The sequence below is a fragment of the Mesocricetus auratus genome, unplaced genomic scaffold (genome assembly GCF_017639785.1).
Source record: "Mesocricetus auratus isolate SY011 unplaced genomic scaffold, BCM_Maur_2.0 Super-Scaffold_100053, whole genome shotgun sequence".
NCBI lineage: Eukaryota > Metazoa > Chordata > Mammalia > Rodentia > Cricetidae > Mesocricetus > Mesocricetus auratus.
In genome coordinates this window covers 795,415-816,440 of record NW_024429230.1, presented here as the reverse complement: position 1 = coordinate 816,440, position 21,026 = coordinate 795,415, and the positions used below count along the sequence as shown (strand labels likewise).

At 36.2% G+C, this 21,026-nt stretch overlaps 1 protein-coding gene across 8 annotated transcripts in view; it reads left to right on the top strand.

Moving 5' to 3' along the window:
* The window catches only part of Ppp3cb (protein phosphatase 3 catalytic subunit beta), a 47,517-nt gene that overhangs the window by 7,725 nt on the left and 18,766 nt on the right, over positions 1 to 21,026 (top strand). For all 8 annotated transcript variants that reach the window (XM_040735945.1, XM_040735944.1, XM_040735940.1 and 5 more), the window contains exons 2-9: positions 6,457 to 6,657; positions 7,295 to 7,419; positions 10,330 to 10,441; positions 14,334 to 14,479; positions 14,856 to 14,995; positions 15,101 to 15,178; positions 15,282 to 15,376; positions 18,859 to 18,984. In XM_040735945.1, coding sequence (XP_040591879.1) covers positions 6,457 to 6,657; positions 7,295 to 7,419; positions 10,330 to 10,441; positions 14,334 to 14,479; positions 14,856 to 14,995; positions 15,101 to 15,178; positions 15,282 to 15,376; positions 18,859 to 18,984 — 1,023 coding nt within the window. The remainder of the gene's footprint in view (positions 1 to 6,456; positions 6,658 to 7,294; positions 7,420 to 10,329; positions 10,442 to 14,333; positions 14,480 to 14,855; positions 14,996 to 15,100; positions 15,179 to 15,281; positions 15,377 to 18,858; positions 18,985 to 21,026) is intronic.

Genomic DNA, 21,026 nt, shown 5'->3' with positions numbered 1-21,026 from the left:
GCTTGGATCTTGCTGTGTGGACTAGAGTGGCCTCAAACTCATAGAGATACACCTGCCTATGTCTACTGAGCACTGTTCTCTGTATTACCATGTCTCACTAAAATAATTTTAAGTTAATGTAATTTTTAAAAATATTTTATTTATTCTGTACACAGTATTCTTCTGCCTGCATGTATGCCTGCATGCCAGAAGATGGCACCAGATCTCATTATAGATGGTTGTGAGGTACCATGTGGTTGCTGGGAATTGAACTCAGGACCTCTGGAACAGCCAGTACTCCTAACCTTTGAGCCATCTTTCCAGCCCCCTAAATTAATGTCATTTAAGAAACAAAAGTAAGTTAATGTCTGAAACACAGAATATGTTCAGAATATGAGGTAGTGGTAAAAGATGAGGGTAAAATATAGGTGGGTATTAGGTTATGAAGGACCTCTGTGTTATGATAAAATAAAGAAGTTGAATTTTAGAGATGGATAGATACAAGCATAGTAGTTGAGAGTACTTGTTGGCCTTACAGAGAACCTGGATTCAGTTTCCAGGGTCCACATGGTGGCTTACAGCCATTAATAAAGTTCCAGGTGATCAGATACCCTCTTTTGACTTCTGAGAACATCAGGCATGCATATGGTGCATATATGTACATACATTCAGTACATATACATACAGACAGACAGACATGCAGGCAGAATATTCACACATGAAATAAAAAATAATTTCAATTTTATATAGTAAAGCCAACCTGAAATAGAATATTGATTCTGGAATTTAAAAAAATACTACTCTGTAGGTCTAGGTGAGTGACTTAGTAGAATGCTTGAGGACCTGAATTACATTCCCAGAATTCAAGTAAAAACTGCTAGTTGTGGCAATATGTGCTTGTGATCCCAGTACTGGGGAGGTTGAGACAGGCAGGTCCTAGGTCTCCCCTGCAAGTCAGCATAACTTAGCCTACTTGGTGGGTCCCAAGTCACTGAGAGACCTCATCTCAAAAAGAAAAAAATGTGTGACACCCAGGTTTGTCCTCTGGCCCAGACACACACATGAAGAATATCTTGCACTGGACAAGATGGAAAAGATTGTAGTGGTTGGGAATGAAGAGGCAAGGGAATCTTTATTCAGTGTATCTGGGGACCAAAGAGACAAAAATCAGAATTACTTAGGGCCTATTGTCCATGTGGGGTGAGGAAGAAAGTCACATCTAGGATAATGTGCAGATTAATTAGATAACCATTTTGGTAATGGTTTAGATGGAAAGATGTTGCATTCACTTTTTAGCAAGGTTAAGTTTACAAACTCTATAGACCACAAAGTTGGAGATATTTGATAGTTTAATGTGGATCTGGAGTGTAGGAATGGGATCTGAACTGAAGCTGTCTATTTAGAAGTCCTCAAAATATAAATGCTATTGCATATTTGTGATTTTAGCAGCACTTAGGAGGCTAAATCATTAGGATTTCAAGTTCATGGCCAGCATGGGCTATATACTGGAAAGCTATAGTGTTGAGTAAGATTACTAACTTAGAGTAGTTTGAGAGTACCTAAAGGTAGGACTTACAAGAACAACACTGACATTTAGAGTTTAAGAAAAGAAAGTTGAAAATGTAGCTTAATTGGTTAAGTGCTTGCCTAGCATGCACAAAATCATAGTGCCTTCAGTCCCCAGCACTGTATAAACCAAGCATGGTGGTGTACTCCTGTGATTTCTGGGGAAGTTGAGACTAAAATATCGGGAGTTCATTGTCACCCTTGACCACATAGTGAGTTCCTGGCTGGCCTGGGCTGCATTAAATAAACAAGTAAAAGCTGGGTATGCTGATGCACACCTTTAATCATAGCATTATCGTAGCATTCTGGAGGCAAGAGCAAGTGGATCTGTGAATTTGAGGCCAGCCTCGTCTATGTAGCAAGTTTCAGGCCAGCCAGAACCTCATGATGATACCCTATCACAAACAAAACAGAAGAAGTCCATGAAGTAGACTAGTGAGATAATGAGTGAAAAAGTAAAATGTGCAGTCAAGTGAGTTATTTCGAGAACCTAAGAAGAGAAAATAAAAGGTAGGGACTAGCGTAGAAGCCAAGTATAAGTTGACTGGAAGTGCCAGGGGCTAGTCAAATTGGAGACAATTGATCTGTATCATTATTGGGTGATTTTGATATCTCTCTACTTAGTGCCGAAATTTATAAGCTAAGGTATTTGAAAATTGGGGTTTTTGCCTGTTAAACAGCATGGAAGGACAGAAGGGTAAAACTATATAGAATGTTTTAAAAATGGATAGTGGAATAGCTTCATTGTAAGGATTAAAGGTAACCAAAAAGGAATTGATAAGAAGGTATTCTTTTTTAAAGTTTTTTTTTATTATTTATATGTGTGTGTATATATATGTGTACCAGTGTGTGTGCACCTGTGTGTGTGTGGGGGGGTTCTCAAGTCACATGTGCATGCCTGCAGAGATCAGAAGAGGAAATCAGATCTGGAGCTGGAGTCACAGGTGACTATGAGTCACCCAGCATAAGTTCTAGGAATCGAACTTGAGTTTGTTTCATTTTGCGGTGCCCCAGCTGGAACCCAGGGCTTGGAAAATGCTGAGCAAGTATTCTACTGCTGAGCTATACAAACCCATATCTTCAGGTTCTTTTTTTTTTTTTTTGGAGGAGGAATTTTGAGACTGGGTTTCTCTGTGACGTTGAAGGCTGTCCTGGAACTAGTTCTTGTAGAGCCTGCTGGTCTGGAACTCACAGAAATCTGCCTGCCTCTGCCTTCTGAGTGCTGATTCTAAAGCCATGTGCCACCACCTCTTGGCAGATAGATCTATGGGTTCTTAATAGACTCAAACTGCAATGAAGAAAAGGGAATGAATCCAGAACATGAAGGGACTTGGTCATTTAGGGATTGTGGTTCAATATTTTAGAGGTGGAGCAATAATCATGGAGTGCTCAAACCTCTTGGTTCTTCAGTTTTTGGATGTTAACAGTGAAGGAATTTAGAATAGAGAAGGTATATGTGTTTAGGATGACTGAGAGAACAGTTTAAGTTTAGTAGATGGCAGGGACGTGGGTCAAACTAACTAGAAGATTTCATCTCAAAGGATGGTTTTGGTCTTAGTGGAGTGACGATGTTAAAAATTATAATGGAGGAAAAAGAAGTCTGAGTCAATAGACATGGAAAAAGAAGTAGGATCCACACTGGAAAAAATATTTTCCTTTAGGAGAACTAAGATTTAATTAAGCTAAAAAGAGAAGTATTGTCTGAAGTAGTCTGTGTGTATAATGGGAGAAGGTAGTTTTTTGTTTATTGGTATTTTATAAGAAGAATTATAGAGTCCTCAGTAAAAATGTTTAGGAGAGAGCAATCAGAAGAAAATAGCATGGAGAAAAGGATAGTAACATAAAAGTACAGTGACTATCTTAGACATCTGTCAGTAGTGAATGGCAACAATAGGAAGATTGACAGGGTTGACTGACACAAGAGAAGAGTTGTTCATTTGGCACAGGCTGCATGCGTCTTAGTTGGAGGCCTGAAAAGGGCTAAGATTTTGCAGGTCTTGCTTAGAATAAGGGACAATATTAATTTCCAAGATTCTTTGGTTATTGATAGACACAGTAAGAAAATTGTTCCTCTTCCACCCTGATCAGTCTGTTTTTATTGTGTATACATACATTTCATATATATGGTTTCTCTTTGTAGTTCTGGCTGTCATGGATCTCTGTAGACAGGCTGACCTCGAACTCACAGAGATAAACCTGCCCTGTCTCCCTGAGTGTGGGATTAAAGGCATGTGCTTTGCTTTGTTTTTAAGACAAGGTTTTGCTATAATAGTCCAGTCTGGCCTGAAACTATGGTGATCAGGCTGGTCTTGAATTCATGACAACCCTTCTGTCTCAGCCTCCCAAGTTTTAGGAGTACATCTCATATGTATACACTCATATATCTTATGTGTGTGTGTGTGTGTATATATATATATATATACATATACATACATATATATATACACACATAGGAGTATGTGTATATACAGGTGCACATGGATATGTGGGTGGAAGCCAGACTCCTTCAAGTGTCATTCCTCTTTTGACTTGTACTCTAGTTATTGCTAGTTTTTGATAACATGTACTTATTTTGTCTGTTGCACACATGCGTGCATATGATACTGTGAGTGTATAGGTGGTCAGAGAACAAATCTATCCTTCTATCATATGACTCAGGTCATCAGGCTTAAAGACCAATGCTTTTACCTACTGAGCCACTCCCCCCCCCCCTGCTTTTTGAGGCAGGGTTCTCACTGGAACCTGATGTTCAGAGTAAGCTTTGCTGGCTAGCCAACAGCTCCAGGAATCCACCACCTGTTTGTGCCTTCCTAGCACTGTTATTACAAGTGAATGCCATCATCCTGGCCTTTTTTATGTGAGTGCTAGGGACAAACTCAGGTTGTCATGCACCTTACCAACTGGGCTATCTTTGTAGTTCCTCAAACTCTTAATGTAATTTTCTCTCTTGCTTTATATTGAATAAACAAATTTAAATGCATAGAATATACCTGCTTGGATTCATGTAGTAAATTTTCCTGTGTATATGATCTCAAAAATGTGCCTTTGTACCATCAGAAATAGGCAGGTCTGGTGAGACAGGCATGGTGGCACATATCTTTTACATAGTTCCAGGATTTAGGAGGCAGGGACAGGAGGACCACCCCAGGCTTGTGGCCATTCTGATTTACACAGGGAATTATAGGGCAGCCAGGCTACATATCTGAGATGGATGAAGAGCCATCTCAGAAAATGTGGGAGTGGGGAAGGAAGAAGACTGTCTTATGTTCCATTCTGTTTGTAAATATTATTTCATTGTAAAGTTGGTGATTACGTGTGGAAATCATAAATACATACTGCATTAGCGGAGAAAGCATACTATTTCAATAGTAAGACTAACGGGAACTCTTGGGTAAAATTAACAGTAAAATAATTTTGTGAATATTTAAAAATCAGTGTCTGACATAACTCAGATTGAAGTGAAAATGATGTGCTTTTGAAGTGTTATAACTCCAGTAGGAAGAAATGCATCATTAAAGATGTGTAGAGAGGCAAGGTGATAGTCGTGTGTGAATGAGGAGGTGTGAAAAGCAGCATTGCTAAACTATGAAGTGTTTCTGTAAGTGTATATGTGGGTAATACAATAGGTTAAATTACATAGGTAAGCACTTGGCTGTGGTTCTATCTACATCCCTAGAAGATCATATTGAAGTTGATCAAAAGCATTGTTTTTATGTTTATATTAAGAACATGGACGATGGACTGGCAACGGTAAAGGCACTTGTTGCCCAACCCTACAAATTTGTATTCTTGACTTCCACACACATATTGTGGCATATACACTCACATGATACCAATGGTTCTCGGCCTTCCTAATGCTGTGGCCCTTTACTTCAGCCCCTCATGTGTAGTGACCCCAGCCATAACATTGCTTTTGTTGCTGCTTCATAACTGTAGTTTTGCTACTGTTATGAATCATAATGTAAAACATTTTGTTTCCAATGTTCTTAAGTGATTCCTGTGAAAGGGTCGTTTGACCCCAAAGGGGTCATGACCCACAGGCTGAAAACCACTGATACAGACATATTCATACTATAATACTTGTTTTAAACGTAACATGGAAGATTACCTTATATTTTCATTTTATTCCTATTCAGGCTTATGTAGTAATAAACTGCATTTTATAATTTGAATATGCGTTATAGATTGTTCTGACTAAAAATGTTTTATAATAAAGCAAAAACTTTGGTTGTCTTGAAATTTTTTTGAATAATTCTCAACAAAAAATATTTATGTAGCTTATTATCTCTCCCACCCCAAGTACTAAGGGTTGAGTCTAAGGCCTTGCATTTTGAGGCAAGCACTCTGCTGCTGAGCCCAGGTCTTACCTAGTTTAGCTAAGTAGCTTCCTTCATTTATACTTGTTTGTCTGTTTATCTGTTTCTGAGACAAGCTCTCAGTAGTTTAGGCTGATCTTAGATTTACTAGTTTCTAGACCTGTGTAGCTTAATAGAAAGAACTGTAGAAGCTAGGATTTGGAGGAACACCTATAATTCCAGCACTCGGGGATAGAAGCAGGTGGTTTTCTATGAGTTCATGATCAGCCTGGTCTACCTAGTGAATTCCAGGAGAGCCAGGGCTATAGAGTGAGACCCTTAAAAAAAAAAAGAAAAAGGAAAAAAAAAAGAAATATATATATGCACACTTAGCTAACCTGTAGGAGGACCTGGGTTTCATCTCAAAACTACAGAGAGTTATGTTATTTGATTACTTTTAGAAAAATTTTGTTTAAATTTACACTTCTATCCATTAAAGGAAGAAGAAAACCTGCTTTTCTAATCTATTTTTAAATTTTTCAGTTTTATCTAAATTCATTATTAGTTTTGGTGTTAATATATTGCTACTTATTTTGTGTTCATTAAAAAAATGCAGCTGTCCCTTTCCCCCCAACTCATCGGTTGACATCTGAAGAAGTATTTGATATGGATGGGATACCCAGGGTTGATGTTCTGAAGAACCACCTGGTAAAAGAAGGTCGGGTAGATGAAGAAATTGCACTTAGAATTATCAATGAGGGCGCTGCCATACTGCGGCGGGAGAAAACTATGATAGAAGTAGAAGCTCCAATTACAGGTAAACTTACTTGTGTTTTGGATATTATTAAATCAGTATTTAGTTGATTGGAGATAAAGCTATTTCCTTTTCAGTCGCATCATATACTGATTACTATTATGTGGACATTGTCTTGATTTTGTGTATTTTATATTTTTGTTTTTTAAGTAAGTGTACATGAAGCTAGTCTAATGTGCTTTTATGAAGGTTTCATCAGTTGTATTGGCCATACTTTAGTTTGATTCAGTATTTACTTTGCTCTTAATTACTAGTGGCAAATACCTCAATACCAGTTAGAATCCTAATGTGATCATTTTAAGGTCATTAAAAAGTACTGACTGAGTTGAAATGGGGGTTTTATTGTCAGCATTATAATATTGTCATCCTGTAAAGTGCTTCCTTAGCTTCTGAAAAAGAAGCTTTATACATTTAGATGAAAACTTCATTATTGACAAATCTTGTTAATTCTGTTAGTCTTGTTTTAGATCTTGAGCACATGAGCACTTGGTTAGGTATCATCCCTAAGGTGACTCTTCTTAGGCCACTTCAGATATTTCTTGATAGCATTTATACTATCTCATGTTACAGCAGTTAGAGTTTACATAATACTTGTTTATTCAAAGTCTTTCTTTCATATCTAATAATCTTCTTGTTTCAGTGTGTGGTGACATCCATGGCCAATTTTTTGATCTGATGAAACTTTTTGAAGTAGGAGGATCACCTGCTAATACACGATACCTTTTTCTTGGTGATTATGTGGACAGAGGTTATTTTAGTATAGAGGTAATAATCATATACTGTCATTTGATTTGCTGTCGTTAATATTGATTATTTCTGTTAACTCCTAATATAATAAGTTCCTAAAAATACTTGCATTGGGTTCTTTTTAATACCTCTGTATATTCTGAAATTTGTAGGAAAACCTGTTCTTTCTTTTTCAGATCATTCAATTAGTTTTCTTTGTATCATTTCTTATTATGATTATTGTTTTTCCTCCAGTGGAAATGATGAGCAGACTGAGGCCTTTATTGTCTTTATCTCATGGATTATGAGCTAATGATAGTCATTTCTTTACCTCCCTTGCCACTAAGGGCATTAAACCATGAGAAAAATTTTATTTTCTTTAAGTGAAAATGTGTTTATGGCTTACACTGTTGATCTATTTCATTGTGTTGCTATTGAGACTCAAGATATTTGAAACATTTTTTTTAACTTAAGAGGCATTAAAATGACCTATACTTTGTCACTTAATTCAGTGATTCTTGTTGTTCTTTTCCTTTTTGATTGTGTAAAGTATGTGAAATACAGAGCAGCCTGTTTCTAATATATATCTGTTCTTTATTTAGATGAAAAATGAAACCATATTAAAACATTTTTTTCTATCTTGTCTTCACATATCTGTTCACTGTGATGTTTTTACAGATTGGTAAATAGAAACCTACAGAGTCATTTTAATAGCTTCCATTGAATAAACAAGCCATAACTTCTTGTTAGACACTTAAGGTTCCCAAGTTTTTTTCATTACAAGTGATGTGTTATTGGGACATTGTAGTCCTATATTTCTGTGTATTTATCCTATTATTTCTATAGGACATATTTGTAGGTAGACTTGCTTAGTGAAAGCTCTGTCAGTATATAATTTATGTTACACATTTAATATATTCCAACCAGGTTTAAGCATTAACAGATACTGGTTAATTTAGTCCTCACAACATTGTTATGAGGTAAGTACTGTTATTTATCCATTCAGTAGGTGAGGGTTGAAGTTAAAGTAATTTGGCCAAAAGTTGTATAGTTAGTAAGTGGCATGGTCAAGCAGTCTGACTCTAAGCTTGTGCTTTTAATTACCTGTCCTAATAGATACTGGGGCCTTCTTACCTGGAAAATTTCCATTATACTTAGTGTTATGTATATCCACTTAGAAGGTGTTTTCAGTATACTGTACGTCTCAGTAAAAACTCTGGGCCTGTGCTCATTCCTTCCCTTAGTAATTTTATTATCCTAGGCTGTTCTTTCCATTCATAGCTTCATTACCAAACCCTCTAATCTTTGCTGAGTTACCTCAAGACTTTAAGAAAAATTAGAAAATGCTCCTGCCTAACAGAAGTTAGTGCAATTGATAAAATCAGTAAGGTAAAACTTGGTTGTTACTGAGCATGTTGGTGTATATATACTCATTTAAGATTGTTTTGTAGCTTAGTTAATATTGTTACAAAAAGAAGATGAATCAAAAAACCAAAAACAGTTTGGTTTTAGTAGATGTTTCTTTGACTTTATTACCTTTTTTTTAATAAAATGAAGGTCTTAATAGTTATGCACTTCAATGTACTTGGTTAAAATAATTTTTCTCTTCATATTTATTTACCTATTTATTTGTTTGGTTTTTCAAGACAGGATTTCTCTGTAACAGTTCTGGCTGTCCTGGAACTCGCTCTGTAGACAAGGCTGGCCTCAAACTCACACAGATTCACCTGCTGCTGCCTCCCTAGTGCTGGGATAATGATTGAATAAACCATATTTTTTTCTACATGAATTAGCCCTTTCTACTTAAAACAATACATAAAATGTTAGTTTTTTATTTTAAATCTAGAGAAATGCATTTATGCAAAATGCAGTTTGTTTCAGTGTTATAAAAATTGCATTTTCTTTGAATTGGATTAGATCAGTCAGTGGTTCTCAACTTTCCTAACTCTGCCACCCTTTAATACAGTTCATCATGTTGTAGTGACCCCCTACCGTAAAATTATTTTTGTTGCTACTTCATAACTGTAATTTTGCTACTGTTACTACTTAAATTGGAAATATCTGTGGTTTTTGTCCACTCCTGTGAAAAGGTCAGTTAACCCCAAAGGGCTTGGAACCCACAGGTTTAGGAGCAATGCATTAGATAATAAACAACGTCCTTATGTAAGGAGGCATTTGCAGACAACAAAGGACACGTAGGACTTGGCCTTTGTGATAGACTGTGTGGCACAATGCTTAAGATGAAAGGCTCAGCCAGGGGATGGTGGCACACGCCTTTAGTTCCAGCACTCGGGAGGCAGAGACCGGCAGATCCCTGTGAGTCCAGACCATTCTCATCTACAAAGCTACAAAGCTACACAGAGAAACCCTGTCTTGCAAAAAAAAAAAAAAAAGAGAGAGAGAGAGAGAGAGAAGGTGAAAGGATCAAAACCTGTCTTTATTCCTTTGGAGCTTTGTGATTTTGAACAAGTTACTTAGCTTACTGATTTAATTTCCTTATATATGAAATAGAGGTAATATGATAATTGATTTTTGGCCTTTTGGCTAAGATAAAGTAGAGATGTTTGAAAAATAGAAAACATTTTTGTTTGAGAAACATTACAGGCACTCTAGTACTCTATAATTGTTAGCTGCTTTTTTAAAAATTATTAATGACTAAGCCAGTTGGCTAAGCTACATTAAACAATTTGTAAATCTTAAGTAATTTAGTAGATTGATTTATTAATTCAACAAGTATTCATTGCTCTTCTATTTGCTAGATACTTTCCTAGGACAGTCAGAAGCAGTAATTCAAAATCTGATTTTATAAAGCTTATATTTATTAAAGAACAAAGAGCAATAATAAAGAGTAACAATTTGTAAGGTTAATATAGTTTTAAAAAAAAAGCAAAGATCAACTTAGTTAAATAAAATATAAGAAGAATTCACTGGAAACATTTTCTTTTGCAGTGTGTCTTGTATTTATGGGTCTTGAAGATTCTATACCCAAGCACATTATTCCTTCTGAGAGGCAACCATGAATGCAGACACCTTACTGAATATTTTACCTTTAAGCAGGAATGTGAGTACTTTCAGGAGAAACATTTTCAATTTTTGGTGTTCTTTTGGGATGACATGGGTAGTGAGAGATATGAAGACTTTATAGTATAGCACATAACAGCAGATTCCACGACAACACATGCACAGTTTTTAGAAAACGTTAAGGACTTTCTATTTTATTTCCTGTTGAGTTTTATGGATGTACCTAAGAACAGTTTAGATGTCTTTAAAAAGTGGTGTGATAATTTTGTGTATTTATAAAGCCATATATAGTTAACAAAGACTAAGAGGTGGTGGTGGTATTCAATGACAGATTTTTATAAAAGATTTATTTTTATTTTATGTGTGCGAGTGTTTTGCCTGCATGTGTGTATGTGTACTGCATGTGTGCATGTGTGTATGTTACTGCATGTGTGCATGTGTACTGCATGTGTGCCTGGAGGACAGAAGATCCCTGGAGCCTGAGTTGCAGATTGCTATGAGCTACCATGTGGGTGCTTGGAACCTGACTCTGGTCTTCTGCAAGAACAGCCAGTGCTCTTAATCTCTGAGCTATTTCTGTAGACCTCCTTTGCAGATTTTTATGTTTCAATATTGAGGCATCCCCCAAAATACATTTTTTGTATAAGTTTTATTTAAATTAGAAATGATCTTTTTTACATATCATTCCCAGTTCCCTCTCCCTCCCATCCTCCTATGCTCCCACTAACCCCCCATCCCATCCCCCATCCGCTCCCCAGGAAGGGTGAGATCTTCTATGAGGGATCATCAACATCTGTCAAGTCATTTGGGGCAGGGCCTAGGCCCTCCCCTGTGTAGCTAGGCTAGCATACATTTATCTTGTCATAACTGTAGACCATTTCAAACATACATGAACTCAAATTATTATTTATTTTTTGTATTATTTTAAATTTTGTGTGTGTGTTTCTTGTGTATATGTACATCTGTGGAGGTACACATGGAGGCCAGAGACATTAGACCTATAGAGCTGGAGTTACAGGTGATTATGAGAAGTTTGGTGTAAGTCCTGGGAACCAAACTCAGGTCTTTTAGAAGAACAAGTGCACTTAACCTCTGAGCCACCTCTCCAGACCTAAATTGAAATTTTTTTCCAATATATTTTTTACATTCCAATCCCAGTTCCCCTCCCTCCTCTCCCACTCACCCCACTTATCCCCCTTCCCACCTCCCATCTGCTTCTCAGAGAGGGTAAGGCCTCCACTAGGAATTTGCTAAGTCTGTCCCATCATCTTGTTGAGGCAAGGCACCCCCTACCCCACCTCCACTGTGTCTAGGCTGAGCAAGGTGTCTTTCCATCTAGAATGGGCTCTAATACAGTCAGTTTCTGTATTAGTGTTAGATCTTGAATCCATTGCCAGTGGCCTTATATACTGTCCCATCACACCACTGTCACCTATATTAAGGGAATCTAGTTCAGTCTTATGCAGGTTTCCCATTTGTCAGACCTGAGTCAGTGATCTCTCACTATCCCAAGTCAGCTGACTCTGTGGGTTTCCCCATCATTGTCTTCACTCCTTTGTTCATCATATCCATCCTTCCTCACTTTGATTGTGCTCCTGGAGCTCAGCCCAATGGTTAGCTGTGGATTTCTGTGTCTGCTTCCATCTGTTTCTGGAAGAGGGTTCTAGCTTCTCTGGGGTTATGGATTGTAGGCTGGGTATTTTTGCTTTATGTCAGGGCTCCCAGCGGCTCCCTCGCCCAAGTCTTCTGCGGGTGTGTGTGTGTGTGTGTGTGTGTGTGTGTGTGTGTGTGTGTGTGTGTGTGTGTGTGTGTGTGTGTGTGTAACTGGTTTCCTTATCTTGTACATTTAGTTTAATTTAAAATTTTGTTCATGTGTTTCTTTCTACCCCACCGTGTGCGTTCAAATTCAAACATAAGATGAAATATGGAAAAATACATGTTAAGAGTTCAAATTGAAATTTTTATTAGACCACATTACTTAACAGTTAAGATTCCCTGGGTACTAGACATATGGGGATTTTATTTTTCAGATTTATTTATAATTATATATATGCATATATGTCTCTCTGGGAGTTGGTGAGTATTGGTGCCTGTGAAAACCAGAGGCATGGGAAACCCCTGGAGCAATTAGAGCAGTTGTGAGTCATCTGTTGTGGGTGCTGAGATTCAAACTCCAGTCCTTTGAAAGAGGAAAAAGTGCTCTTAGTTGCTGAGCCATATCCCTAGCCCAAGGAGTTTCTTATGTTTGATTTTTAACTAAAGGTTATGGTTTCATAATCCTCCCTACTCCCATGCATGTGCATATTTTATATTTTTGGTTGTGAGCCTAGCCTTTTATAATGGCTAAGCCATCTCTCCAGACTGCATCTGCATATTTTCTCACATTTAGACCCAGGCAGAAAGAGACCTTAGTATCTCTGTAGTAGGCTCTCAGCCAGTATGGGTAAGATGGAGTTCTTTCTTGAAGGCAGAAATAAATAAGGTTACAAAAAAAGAAATATCAAATATCCATCAAAAATGTCACTTAAAACATGTATAAATTTAAAGGCATACTGAACTCAGGAATGTGCATATTCATTAAAAATAAATAATAGTTGATTTGATGGGCTTTGTGTCTCAACGTGTTTTCTGACTGGCTTCCTGCTCATTGCCTACTTTAAGCCTTCATTTAGACAAGAGGAATCTGGTACTACTCCAGGTTTTAAGTGGGGTGAATTTTTGAATCTCGTGTGATGATTTGGTGGTCTTTCTCTAATAATAATTTTAGGATATTTTAGTATTAGAATTAAGTTAGTGTTAAGACTTTAATCCCAAAGTATAGTTTTAATTTTTTACATTTTATTTTATATGCATTGGTGTTTTGCATTCGTGTTGGGTCCCCTGGAATTGGAGTTACAGACGTTGTAAGCTACCATGTGGGTATTGGGAATTGAACCCAGGTCCTCTGGAAGAGCAGTCAGTACTTTTAACTACTGAACCATCTTTCCAGCCCTGTTAATTTTTTTTTTATTTGTCCTATGGAAGTTGAAAATTGAACTATCTATAGAGACTTCATTTACTTACTTTTAATAATATTTTGGTACTGTCTACTACATATCCAAAATGAAGTTAGAGAGAATAAATAATTTCTTTGTGAGACTGATAACTTTGTTTATTTCTGTTGAATTTTAGAATGGAAGAAGCTTTTGAAAAAATCTATATACAGTAAACCATTCTTTGTGAAGTATTTCTGTGAATTTTAACAATTGCAAAACATTGCCCACCACTATATTTATAATACAGAAGTTTCCTTGTTTAGTAAATTCATTTTTGCTGATTTTTTGTTGTTGTTTCTTTCTCACTCAGTATCAACTTCTACTACACTAAGGTGTTTTCTGTGTTATAGTTTCCTTGTTTTGTTTTTGATTTTTGGTTTTTTGAGACAGGGTTTCTCTGTGGCTTTGGAGGCTGTCCTGGAATTAGCTCTTGTCTCAAACTCACAGAGATCCGCCTGCCTCTGCCTCCTGAGTGCTGGAATTAAAGGCGTGTGCCACCACCCGGCTTCCTTGCTTTAGTTTTGGTAATCAGTTTAGAACATTTCCCTTTAATAATTAAAACCAGCTATTCAAAACTCACTAAAAAAGAAGAAAACTATAGAATACTATGAAGAGAATAAGAAATAAAAACCCAGTATTGGTGCATATTTCAAGAATAACTGGACTGTGAGCGGGCTCAGTAGACAAGGTACTTGTGACCAAACCTGATAATCTGAGTTCAATCCTCCAAACCTGTGCTATGGAAGGAGCGAACTGAATCTTGGAGTTGCTCTTTGTTCTTCACATGTATGTCATACACTTGTGTGTACATACATACACACACACACACACACACACATAAATGTAAAAACATTTTAAAAAGCTAAGAATTTTTAAATGCTGATATTTTTCTTCTAGGTAAAATTAAGTATTCTGAAAGAGTCTATGAAGCTTGTATGGAAGCTTTTGATAGCTTGCCCCTTGCTGCACTTCTAAACCAACAATTTCTTTGTGTTCATGGTGGACTCTCACCGGAAATACACACACTGGATGATATTAGGAGAGTGAGTATAACAAGTTGGATCCTGTTCACAGTATTTTCGATTAGAGTTTTTTGTTTTTTAAGATAGGGAACTTGCTCTGTAGACCAGGATGGCCTTGAACTCAGACATCTGCTTGCCTCTGCCTCCTGAGTGCTAGTATTAAAAGTGTGCACCAGCACTACTGGGCTAGCATCAAATGTAGCATCACATTTATTTCCACTGGCAAGATTAGGTAATGATAAAAATTAATGTACTGGTTAACAGACTGATTTCAAGGAAATACTTCCTGATCATTTCAAACAAGTAGTATGAACTATATTCAGTTTACTATTGCTTTCTTATGTACATTCTGGCTTCACTTATGAGTTATTTCTTCTTTGTGTCTTTTATTTCACAGTTAGATAGATTTAAAGAGCCACCTGCATTTGGACCAATGTGTGACTTGCTATGGTCTGATCCTTCTGAAGACTTTGGAAATGAAAAATCACAAGAACATTTTAGTCATAATACGGTTCGAGGATGTTCTTATTTTTATAAGTAAGGAATAATGTCCAAGACTAATCATATTTTAATTATTTAACATAGTTTATGCTTCATACAAAAAGAATTACTTTACTTAAATTTACTCTTTTCCTCCTACAGCTATCCAGCAGTGTGTGAATTTTTGCAAAACAATAATTTGTTATCGATTATTAGAGCTCATGAAGCTCAAGATGCAGGGTAAGAGCTCTGTTTCCCTGACCTAAATTTACACTTGAATACAAGCATACTTAGTAATCGTGATTGATGCTTTACGATGCATATTAAGCTATTTGTTTTGCAGCTATAGAATGTACAGAAAAAGTCAAACTACAGGGTTCCCTTCATTAATAACAATTTTTTCGGCACCTAATTACTTAGATGTCTACAATAATAAAGGTAAGATGTTGTTGATAAAAAAAATCTGTATAGACAACTTAGCCTTTTAATTTAATTTAAAAATAATAGGGTGCACTGTTTGAAACTGTCCAAGTTGCATAAAAATAACTAAGATATAAGGGAGGGGAGAGAAAAATAAAATCGAAAGTGTGCAACCAAGTTGTGTGCAACCTGCTCTTCAACTTGTTGCTCATAAAGCCATTTGTAAAAGTGCTCAGAGTACGGGGCTGGAGAGATGGCTCAGAGGTTAAGAGCACTGACTGCTCTTCCAGGGGTCCTGAGTTCAATTCCCAGTAACCACATGGTGGCTCACAACCATCTGTAATAAGATCTGGTGCCTCTTCTGGTGTGCAGACATACATGGAGGCAGGATGTTGTATTCATAATAAATAAATAAATAAATCTTTAAAAAAAAAAGTGCTCAGAGTTAAGCACAGCCACAGATGATTTTGAGTTAAGTACAACTACAGATGATTTTCTTAAACCCCCTCTCTTAAATCTTTCCTTATAACTGAGAGAATGTTTTCATGTCTTTGTAGAGTTGCTGCTATCTCTGTTTTGTTTATTTGCACTGTACTTGTTTACTTTATCATGTTGTTTTATGTTCATCAGTACAGGTTTACATTTTTAAATTTTTTTTTTAAATTTCTTTTGTCCCAGCAGTCTTAAATTACCCCCCCCCCCAGATTTTATTTGAGCCTTAAAAAAATAGTAATCCCCTATGGTCTACTTTTAAAGATAACCTTCTCTTCTTTTATTTGCCGTTAGCTTCTTTTTTTAATAGACTCTTCTTCTTTACTCCTACTCCAGTGGCATCCATTTCCCCTCCTTTGCTCCTAATTTGATCTGACTATAAAGATTGGATTTCATTTTATTCTGAACATAACTTACTGATTGAGAATGCTTCAGGATCATAATCTAGTTAAATGTGTTCCAGTGACATGGAAGATGAGATGGAGTTTTACGTAGTTCACATCTTAGAGGAGAAAATTTAAGAGGACAGCTTCTATTCTATCTCAACATATCTAGAATTCAGTTGACTATTTCATAGCTTCAGAGTCAGACTAGAGTAGATGTGTCAGGAGAAAAATATCAAAAGGTTAAAAATATTAAAAAAGTACATTTAGAAAAGTGAAATCATTGCTAAATGTGGGTTACGGTTTGAAAGAGAATTGTTTTGATGGCAGTAGAGAACATTAAAAGATTAAATTTTATCTGTGATTAGACAGCATACTAGATCATTTTGATATAGAATATGCTATAGGAATATATAGTTACCTAATGAAATATGGCTTCCGTTTTGAAAAGTAACATTCCTAAGTTTATCAAGAAAGAGTTGATTGCTGCATCTGTGGTCCAGGACCCTCACTCTTCACTTGTCTTCTCTCTTAATGTAAAAGGAGCAAGTAGTCAGTGTTCAGTTGACTGCTGCCTTGGTGCCTGTCCTTAGTCAGTTGGGCTCAGGAGGCTTTGGAAATCTTTTTTTTTTTTAATTTTTAAAACTGAAACTCAAACCAGAGTCTGCTCTGTCAGAATCAAATGTCTCAATAGTTCTTATTGGTGCATAATTGATGCTTATTTTTTTAGTATTTATATAGAATGGGCATATTTGTGGTGTTTCATTCCCACCTGTAAGGCAATTTTCTAGATTTCTTATTTTTCCCATAATTTCTAAGGTTACCCTTAAAATATTTTTCTTCAATATGTGAGTTGTATAAGGGGGAAAAGCATACCTATTAACACAGAGCAAGGCTGCTTTTGGTTCTATGCTAACCAGAATTTCAAATGTTGGATTTAACATCTCCATTTCAGTGTTTTTCATTAAAATAAAAGGGAGAGGATGATAATCCACTAGATCATAAGGTGAAAAGGCTTCTGGCCATGTTTCAGGCCATGATGTAAGTAAGATTTCATCTAAGATCCAAAGCACCAGGCAAATTAATCACGAACTGAAATCTCAACATTATCAGCCAAAGTAAACCTTTATTTCTGAATTGAAAAAAGATCACATTATATTTATAAGACATTTTGGGAGCTAGAGAGATGGCTCAGCTGTTATAGGCTAGGCTCATAGCCAAAAATAAAATGTTTTATTCTTTTTTTTTTTTTTTTTTTTTTTTTTTTTTTTTGGTTTTTTTATGAGACAGGGTTTTTCTGTATTGTTTTGGAGGCTGTCGGTCCAGCCCGGCCTCGAAGTTTTATTCTTTTTTAATGGTTTCATGTGGGATACATTTTCTGATCTTAAACTTTTAAGATAGACAGGGTGGATATGTTGTTTCCATTTTATAAATGAATAGTCTAGGTAAGTGATCATGAGTTGCATAGCTAATACATGCTGTACTTCAGGTTTGAGCCTAGCCCATCTAATTCCATGTTCCATAGAGTAGTACAAACAATAACTGAAATTTAAGTTGGTTATGGCTTATAATTATATTGGGGCATTAGAAAGATATCTAAAATTGAGGTAAATATGTATCCTAGGATTATTTTGTTATACTATTTTTCTCTTCTGGTTATTTTAATAGATTTTTTTCCCTAAATGAAGTAAAATATTTCTTTGAAGTTGTGTTCACTTGATTTCATATACGAAGTGAAAGAAACACATTTATACATTCATAATTTCTGAATTGGAGAGATTTTTTTATTTGTGTGCTTTATTGAATTTAGTCATTGTTATTACCTCGCTTACAGTTAAAAGGAGCTTCTTTAATTCCTCAGCTTTGTGAGATTAAAAACAAACAAACCTAGAAAATTGCCCATTGCCATTTTGTGTTTCCCTAAAAATAGATTTTCACAATTTTGGATTCATTAAAGTGCATGTTCATCATTAGATTATAAAGTAAAAGAAGCCTTCTGGAAAGAATCTAAAAATCTCATTAATAATGAGTAAACATTTTATATTTTCATATATTTTAAATTGGACATGGTGACCCCCACCTTTAATATTAGCACCTAAGAGGAAGAGGCAAACTGAACCATGTGAGCTCAAGGCTGATCTCTCTACATAGTGAGTTCCAGGCCTGCCAGGGCTATACAGTGAGGTCCTGTCTACAAAAGAAAATAATGTTAGTGTAAAAAATGCATTCCTGTCTCCTATTACCAAGCCTGATTCTGATTCTACTGGTCTCTCTTTTTTCTTTCTTTCTTTCTTTCCTTCCTTCCTTCCTTCCTTCCTTCCTTCCTTCCTTCCTTCCTTCCTTCCTTCCTTCTTTCTTTCTTTCTTTCTTTCTTTCTTTCTTTCTTTTTTAGACAGGGTTTCTCTGTGTAGCTTTGGAGCCTGCTCTGGAACTTGCTCTGTAGACCAGGCTGGCCTCGAACTCACAGATAACTGCCTGCCTCTGTCTCCTGAGTGCTGGTACTAAAGGCATGCACCACCACTGCCCGGCTCATCCCTCTGTCTTCAGCAGATACTGTGCTTTATGTGTTTGATGCTCTTCAGTCTCAAGACACTTTGCTCTATTGATAATCAACTTACCTTGCAGCTGCTGTACTAAAGTATGAAAATAATGTGATGAATATTCGACAGTTTAATTGTTCTCCACATCCTTACTGGTTGCCCAATTTTATGGATGTCTTCACATGGTCTTTACCATTTGTTGGAGAAAAAGGTATGTTTCTTATTTTGTTTTGTTTTTTTACAAAATAATTATTTTACTACTTTTACATGTACTCTAGTTTACTATCTTAGACACGTACTTACTAGAGGAAACTGAAGCCTGGTTCTACTGTGCTTACAGCTCTCCTTGTGTCTGTGGGTGTGAATATGACAACCTCAAAGATATTTTGGTTCGATGTTTACAGCCCCCATGTGAGGATGTCTGGGGGACTGGGAGATGATTTATAAATAACCTGATGTTGTCTTCAGCTGTTGGATTTTCTTTCGTTTTGTTTTAAGCTTAAATCTTTTATGGAGGTTAGCTTTACTTTGGAATGGACACCTCCTGCATATTCTAATACCATTTGTGGAGATTTCACAGCAGTTTATTGGAGAATTTGATAGCCTTCATTTTGGCAATGTTAGTTAATTTATAGTTCATCTGTAGTCTAAGAGAAGTAGAGAAATCCAGATTCTATCCATTAAATCCAATTCTAATATTCCCCTATATCAGAAAAATATGCATATATTTTTTAGTAGTGATGCTTTCTGATAAATGTTGAGAAATAGCCATTAGAACTTTTACCTTTGAGAAATAACCATTAGATTTTTAAAGAAAAATTAAGTGCCATCGAGTAATTTTTTTTCCTACTAGTTGTGTAGAATTAGGCTTTTGTTGCCCTCTTTTCCATGCTAGTGTTCACTCTTTTTCTTTGTCCCCCCCCCTTTTTTTTTTAATGAGACAGTGCATCAGATTTCATATGTGGCAAATTGACAATCCAAGACTACAGATAGAATTACAAAACAACATTTTGTTCTATTCCTCCTCTTTTTTCACACCTCTTCCATGTTACAAAATGTTCCTTTCTCTGTGATATGTTACCTCTGCCAAGGCAATTTTCGGGTCTAAAATTCAGAATTAATAATTATACTGTGTATGTTAGTTTCTGTAGCTTGTCTTTACTCGTCTTCATTTACTCATTAGGTCTGATGTTTGGTTCATGTGGAGATAGAATTACCCATTTTAGCATTTGAGAAGAGGACTAGTTAAGGGCTTAGGTGGAAGGGATGTATTACACTTAAACAACCTTCTATCTTTGGGGTATGAGAAATAGTTCAATCATAGCATCATCAAGCTAAGGGGAATTTAAAAATTCATCTCTCTCACTGTGTTGTCTCTAGACCAGATTGCAGCTCAACTACTTTAATACAAGATTGTGAGGGGTGGAGTATGGGGATCAGAAGGATAAAGTAAAAAGGAGAATGGTCATTTAGTTATTTTACACTTCTGTGTGCTATTTCATAATAGCTAATGTTTCTGCCATAAATATTTAAACAGATTACAGTCTGTAAGTGAATTTAATAATTCATATTGTCTACTTTCTGTTGAGAGATCAGAAAGTTGAAGCTGATCTCTGTTTGTCTGCTACAAATGAATAGATGGTGGAGAGCAATAGACTCCTGCTGATGTTCCAACATTTCTTTGCTATCAGATGATCTCTAGAAATTAAAGAGAAAGGTTTAGTAAGGCTGGACAACATGGTTTGTTCCTGTAATACCTGCATGCAAGAGATGGAGGCAGGAGTATTGCTGCAAGTTCAAAGCCACTTATGCACTTCAGGTCATCCAGGGCTACAGACTGAGACCTCAGCCTCATGGCAGTCTTCTTGCTTCAGCCTCCAAAGCTTAGGATTATAGTCACAAGCCATTTCAGAACTGCTTTCTGATTTCAAGAAAGAAAGAAAGAAAGAAAGAAAGAAAGAAAAAGAAAGAAAGAAAGAAAGAAAGAAAGAAAGAAAGAAAGAAAGAAAGAAAGAAAATGGAGCTGGACTAGTGGCCCACACTTTTAATCTCAGCACTTAGAAGGTAGAGGCATGAGGGCGAGAAATTTAAGGTTGTCCTCTGCTACATCTTGAGTTTAAGGTGAGTCTGGGCTTGTTTCCCATTCCCCACTCTACCCAAAATCTCAAAACTGAAAAATTTTAATACAAATTAAATTATGAAATTCTGTATACCAATTATTCACCTTGTACAGTGTACACCTTGACACCCTTT